At 36.3% G+C, this 7,640-nt stretch overlaps 1 protein-coding gene across 2 annotated transcripts in view; it reads right to left on the minus strand.

Annotated features, from left to right (window-relative positions):
• LOC106468126 (vitamin K-dependent protein C-like) overlaps positions 1-7,640 on the minus strand; it is a 32,367-nt gene that overhangs the window by 8,928 nt on the left and 15,799 nt on the right. For both annotated transcript variants that reach the window (XM_022396428.1, XM_022396429.1), the window contains exon 2: positions 138-329. In XM_022396428.1, the coding sequence (XP_022252136.1) occupies positions 138-329 (192 nt within the window). The remainder of the gene's footprint in view (positions 1-137; positions 330-7,640) is intronic.

A 7,640-nucleotide genomic window follows, 5' to 3' on the forward strand; every position in this document is an offset into this window, starting at 1 on the left:
TTATAATATTATAAATATAGCTTATAACAATATGTTTGAAAGTTAGCAAAATAAAATTTACTTTGTAAGCCATTGCAAGAATACATTATTTACCTACAAGTTAAAATGTAAGCTTAGTATTTAGCCAAACATCCTACCTGCTTCCTGACAAGTGGGTGGTGGATAGTTCCATTTGCCATTCATACAACTTGAGACGTTCTGTCCGATCAACACATATCCAGTACTGCATGTAAAAATAGCTGATAAACCACCTCGGAAACGAAACCAAACTCTGCCGTTAGAGGGAGATGCTGGGCGTACACATTCCGCTTCGTTTGACAAAGTAAATGCTACAAATAGAAAAGAGTACTATGATAAATTTTGTTGTTTGAAATTCGTCATCCTTAAAGCTTTGGTGATAATGGTGATTGATCAATAGACCATATTACAATTACTAGAAGTTTTCATAGGACAAAACCCAAAATAGAAAGTACGGGAAAAGTTATTTTTGCAAACTGAGCCATTATAATTTACTAGAAACTTACAACTTTCTTATTGATAACTCCCCTTCCGATATTTACGTTCTTCTTTAAATCTATTTTGTGATATATTTTGATTATGATGGTGGAAATTGGGTAAAGTTTTATTTTTTCTGTTATTTAATTACCTCATTTTACTAAAATGCTTCCAAATAATCTCTTGAATTATGTTCAACTATAAAAGGAAAAACTTTGTCACAATAATTACTGTCAATCTTAATTACTCCTGCAAAATAAATGCAAAACATAATTGCATCTAGAAGGATAACCATCTATTGACTGCATCTATGCGAGTTTCTTCTTATTTTCGGATATTTTAACCAATTTGTTGTGAAACTATTTTTCAACACATGGGATATTTTGTTAAAAGTGTACATTTGACTTTGTGTACTTTTATGATTAGAAATCCCGAAAATCAATTACAAAAGATTTTATCTTATTGTTGGATATATCGCACTAATAAATCAACAGGAAACAATCGAACAACGTCACCTTTCTTGCTTTTGAGGTATTCCTTTCAAATGAATTTAGGATTTAAATAATCAAAATAACTGTCAGTTGAAAGAAGCTACGTTTGTTGGATCATCATACTTACCAGTAATCACATTAGGACAAGATTCCATTACTGGAAATCCACTTTCCCCAAAAAAAGCAATTGAGAGTTTTCTAAACAACTTACTCCCAGCCACCCATTTTTATAACAAAAATAATAATCTGCTATTGTTTATCTTTGAGCGTAATGTTTGCAAAAACACTTGCTATGTAACAGTGAAACGAAATGCCAGGCGACGTAAAACATCTAACTCATTTAAATGATATAAACAGTGTCAAGTCCAATATCACAAAGAAAGAAAGAAGATATATATCTCCATAGTTATATTAATGCAGTAAAGGTCTATACATAGTGGTAAATGAAATCTTTGATGTACTTAACCTATTTTCAAATATAAGTAGTTCCTTCAAGTAAAGAAATTTGATGAAATTCTTTATAATATAACAGAGGCCAATCCATTAAGACTACAAGGACCAAATTAGCACTTTCAATACAGGAGGTATAGAAGACACTGATTCTGGTAATGGTAAAGTCCCAGTGATAATGATGTTAATTCATTGCCAGACACTATTCCACCTTTAAAATCAAATTATAATTAGAAAAAAGTATTGTGTAACATTTATGAACCTTATGAACTTCTTCTTGGATTTTTTGTAAAGTCACAAATAAATAATACAGTTAATAAGAACAACCTTTTTTGGTTTACACAATAAATATAATTTTATTTGAAGCTCATCTGAAGTCTCAGATACACCTTACATGTTTCGATGCTTCACAACACGTCATCTTCTGGAGTGCAGATCACAAGAATATTCAACAGTATATTATACTGTTTATACCCTCTCTTCAACCCTGTGACATCTTAACCTACATGTTTTTACAGCATACTACGCCAGCTAGTTTTTAGTTTTCTCAAATGCTTTAATCAAATTATTGTTATCATTAATCTGTTTCATAAGTTTCTTAACTGCTCTATCAATGATACCTGGATAAAAAAGAACTTTGTCAACTGTTACATGTTTCAACATTAGTATTTCATGATCTAACTTGTTTAGAATATAATTTTGTAGTTCTATATATCTCATAGAAATAGAAAGCTAATTTTGTTTAAACTTTTGTATGAAACGATTGTTGATTTGATAGCATGATCACAAAGAAATGTTTATGATAAATTGCAGTCTAACTTTTCCACTTCTTTTAACTAAAACGTCTAAAAAGATAAACTACCACTTTATTCTACTATCTGAGGTAGTAGTTTCTAAACTATCTAGATGATTAATAAAGTTGACGTTATATCACAAATGTCTTACATACCTGAAATCACCCTAGATCTGGTATCTGGATACTGGAAAGTTGAGCAGGCAACGAAAGCAGGCTTAAGACTGCTTTTAGTGCAAGATTCGCTTGTATGAATTCCACATACAACAGCTGCTTTTGAGCAGCTGGTGGAGCTTACAGTAAAGGGACTGAAATGCGAGAGATGTCTAGTCTATGTCAATGATGTTTTAATGTTAACTGCACCTTCAGGTTCGTGGTTGAAACCCTGAAGATAGTATTTCACCACATACGAAAAGCAAGCTTGAAACTAAAACCAAGAAAGTGTTCCCTCATGGAAACAGAAGTGAAGTTTCTCTGTCACACTGTGAAGAGAGATGGAGTTTCGACGGACCCAGCTAAGATAGCTGGATTGAGAGGTTGGTTTTCACTCATTATGAAGAAATAAGATCGGAGTCTTTTTGGTTTTGCGTCATTCTTCCGAATATTTGTAGCCAGCTTCGCGAAGATAGTAGCACCATTGTCGGTTCTCACGAGCAGTGTAACTGCAGTTAAATATTGGAGTGGAATATGCAATTACATATGCTCACAGCTCCCAAAATACAGATACTGTAGGATGAAGAAAGAGCTGTTTGCAGTGGTTGTCTTCATAAACTTTTATCACCTATACATGTGAGGGAGGAAGTTCACCATTTGGGTGGACCACATTTCATTAAACTTGTTATGAATTTAAAAACCCAGAGGGGATGATACTACATTGTATAATGATATTGCACGAATATGACTTCATCATAGCTCACTGCCCAGGCCTGCAACACGAAAACATGTTATTTAATTTCTGTAGTGCATATTGGTGTCTAGAAGACATTTTAATACCAGAAATAAACGACCTTATAACACCAGTTTGTTGTTTTTCTTTAATTGAAACCTCAACGTTTCGCTTTATAACTTCTTCAGGAGAATTCCACTAAAACACAAACCATAACTGACAGTACAAAGCTTTGGTGTTTAAGGTCGTTTATTTATAGCATTAACACGAAAAATGATTGGACTATCTCGCAGAATGGTGACATCTTGTCGTGGATTGTTCTGAACATGAATACTGTGCAGGAGTTAAAATCTTGGTCGTTTCAGCCATAGTGAATGCAAACCATAAATTAGAAGACTCCACTGGTAGATGGATTTCAACATTAATTCTATAATAATATAGTATGGATGCTTCTTGCTGTCCAGCAAGGCCAAGTTCAACTAGCATTAGTAGGGGAACATATAGCAAATAGTAATTGTATAAGCAATTAGACGTGCAAGAAGTGTGCTGTGTCATAGTTCTCCAACAGTGCTGCAGCTAGTGGTCCACAGGGAACTGTGACAAGAAATACTCCAGACTTGTCAGTTCTGTTGACCATGAGTGAGTCAAGATGTTCAGCGCTGGTGTGTGCAACCAAGAGAAATAAAATAACTGAGAAAAGATAAACTCCCACAGAGAATTGTTGGTTCTCCTCTGCAGTAGACAGCCCTAAATATCACTGGCCCACTTTTAGAGATTGCAAGAGGTTATTGATACATACTCATCGCTGTAAACTACTTTCTGAAGTGGTAGGAAGCTTATCCATTGGTTGTTATGCTAACACAGTCTATCACATTTGTGTTAGCTGGAAACTGCATAGCACATGAAACTGGGAGCTGAGTTGTGTAAATTGTTAAATATAGTGAATATTCACATTTCAACCTATCATCTTCAATCTAATGCTTCGACAGAATAAGTAATACAGACTACCAAGCAGATGCTTGCAAAGTTTGTTAATCTATACAGAACTAACTGGAATGAACATTTTCCATAAGTGATTATCACAGACATACATAACAAACAGAACAGGAATCAATAGGCTGTTTGCCAAATCTGCTCTTGTTCAGGTCGGAAGTAGTACTACCTGTAGACATGGTGTAGGGCCCTCCATAACAGGGAGAAGTTCTTCAGTGTCCCCAAGAATATGCAGAGTGGCTGAGAATAACAATGGTAAGTACACACTTATTTACCCAAGAACCATTCAGGGAGGCAGCACATTGACAGAGGAAGTGCTTTGATTGGACAGTGAAATAACAGATACACCAATAAAGCAACTGGTTGTGGACTTGAGATTTGCTAGTGGCACGAAAGCAGCTCAGGTTCAGTTGGAATGGTCCATGTCAGATATTCTGACAAGAACTTCCTCTAACATATGAGTAACAGCAATTACAAGGTGTGTAAAAGCATGTGGAACACGTCGATAAGCTGTGTACATAGTCACAGATTAGCCTTTCATACACTGACTTGACGAGAAGTCTGAAGAGGACACTGATGAGTTCACAGAAGAATGGGGACACTGTCTCGAGTCATTTCAACCTACATGACGAGGAAGAAGTGCTGTAGAGACTTATCTGGTGGTCCTTGATCAACCAGATAAGGTATCACTGGAGATGAAAGCAACTACCAGCTCTAATTGGCAGATAAGATGCCAACACAGGCATCCCAATCAACTTGGGTTGGACTGATTATTAAAAGATAGAGCAATTATTAAGTTGAGCACCTGATGACTGAAAGGAAGTAACTATCACTGCTTTCCAAGCAATCAAGTGATACACACTGTAATGTATGAATTACATTATGTGATTACTATTTGATTAAAAGCTAGTATGTTCATGTAGTCGAAAGGTTGCTGACTGAAATGGTGTCGGAACCCCTTGTTTTCTGAGCCCCTGATTGAGGAGTTAAGGCTCAATGTATGTATTATATTGTGCACTCACAACTCATGTGAAAGCTATGTACTAGTACGAATTGTAATTCTGGTAAATTGGCTTTTAGTTAAAAAGTCTTAATTAGCCTGTGTTTTACCAGTGATTACTTATTTCGTGAAGCCTGGAATATAAATTAATTGGCCCCTTGATGATAATATCGATATTAACAAACGTAACTTTGAAAGCTAACTCAAATGTCACCAAAACTGTTCATGTGGTAGTCAGAGTCGAACTATATAAACTACAAGAATGGTTAATGAAGCATAATGGCAGCATATGTATATGGCAAATTACGTATATAAACAAATGTACATGTGTATTCCCATCCATGCATTAAGAACGTTGCACAAAGTCCTTCATAAGCGTTTTTAAAGCAAATTAGCATATATGAACCAACCATACAAATAATGTAGTAACAAAAAGAAGACAATATGGACATGGAGAAAAGAGATTTGATCTCAACGTTAGCAACTGATGGATATGAGGATATCTATAATAATTGATTTGGAGAGTATTATTGAGAAATTGATTGTAGCTGATATTTTCATTAATACTAGTAAGAGAATGCTTCAATTTTGACATAGAAGTATCTAGCAGGCAGTCACGTTTTCATGGAATAGATAAAATAAACAGAGATTTACACTATGGTTAGAAAGAAGAAGCACAGTTTTAGCTGGTAATTCAAACATGGTGTTATCTGGTGTGTCTCTTTCATCTTCAACTAGTCTGTAATAATCCTCCCGCTTTGCCAGTGATGTTGGAAATATTTCATTGTCTTGCTGAATAATTGACCCTTCAAGTTCTTCTAGCTACAAAGCTGCCAAATATCTTTGTTGGATGCTCAGGACCTTTTTCTTAGTAGGGGAGATAGCAAGACCACCAAAGCTGGAATTCCCAGATATGTTATGAGTTACACAATACCCTACCCTATGGATGAGGATGTGTTGCTGACTAACATATCTAAAGTAGTAGAGCTCGTGGCATCTGCGGTTGGATTAGCCAAGCAGCTTTCAGAGGCTTTAGTGTCACATTCAGTGCTAACCAGAGCAATATCCCTGAATTCGAGGGTCCAACAATGGGAGCACCAACCACAACCAAAAGGAATCTTGTTTTCAGGCCACTCAGCAGCCTGTGTTATTGCCACACCTTTCACTGCTGAAGGAGATGAAGCTTGAGGAATGACAGAACCTAGTGATCTATGGATGTGCCACCACAACAAGAAGATGGTGTCAGATTTATTTGTACCTTCAATAGAACCATTACATCTCAAAGCCAAGTAAGATGTTTTAGGCTTCAGGTGATTCTCGAAGGGTGTTCAAGTACTGGATGGGTAGAGGTGGGATGAGTTTCATGATAGCTCCAGGATAGAAGACTGTGACATAAGCTATCCAGCTCCATCATTGATGGTGCCTCTAAGTCAAGAGCAAGGGCAAAGGCATCAATCACTAGCTACCCAAGCACCTATCCTACCAAGTCCTTGTGAGTGAAAACCAACAGCAAAAAATCCCATCAGTAATCCCAGAAAACAGAGAGAATGGAACTTTCAATCAAACTACAAAAAGTGGTAATGTGCTGCCTAATGCTTGAGCATATTACAGTGCTGAAAAGGCACTGTTAAGAACTGGTTACCAATTGGATATAAGTGTTGTCTCTATACAACAGGGAGGGAGATTAGCTGAGGAAGAAGATAATTTCTGTGACACAATATGAGAAGAAAGAGTGGCATTTGTGAGACAGGATTGCTGACAGCAAGAAAACTTTCAGTAAAACCCAGGACAATCTGAAGATGTCGACAGCATCTAATCACAAGACAGAGTTGAAATGAGTGGAAGTAACACTTTGACCACTCTCTTGGATGAGTGTACCTATTGCATTATATTTGTTTATTGTAATTTGAAAGAAGTATTTTGAGTTTAAATTAAAGTGCCTCATGTTTTTGGGTACATATGAGGGTATGTAGAAACTGGGCCTAAACGTTTTTCTTGTTGTATCATTCATAAGCATGTGATTACCCCTTTTATTATGTATATATACGTATCTTATCAGTGTAATGCCGATTCCCACGCTGTTGTCTTTTGTTCATTATGCACCTGCGAAAGTACTCGGCTTAGCTCGGGTTATTAGGTTGATACTGTTACGTCTCTGGTCGTTTGTTAATTTCCCGTAAAATTATTCCCGAGGAACTTCAGCGACACAAGTCCTTTCTTAAATAAAACTAGTTTATTCTTCCTCAATACAACTTTGCAATACACAGAATTTCCACAGTCACTTTAACTTAAACACACGCTATAATTCACAATGATTTACACACTTTACTTATGGCTTGACTCGATTATCTGCATTATCAATTTATGTGCCGGCTTATTTTCTAAAACAAAGGGCATCTAGCAAACGCTGGGACATTCGTGAGGTTCCACGATCCTTGTAGAATCTCATCACGTGTTACCAGCGTCACGTGACTTCCACTGTCGTAACACTGCCCCTTTCTTAGTATTGTTCGTCCTGAACAATAGCTACTT

The sequence above is a fragment of the Limulus polyphemus genome, unplaced genomic scaffold, assembly GCF_000517525.1.
Source record: "Limulus polyphemus unplaced genomic scaffold, Limulus_polyphemus-2.1.2 Scaffold2881, whole genome shotgun sequence".
Lineage (NCBI taxonomy): Eukaryota > Metazoa > Arthropoda > Merostomata > Xiphosura > Limulidae > Limulus > Limulus polyphemus.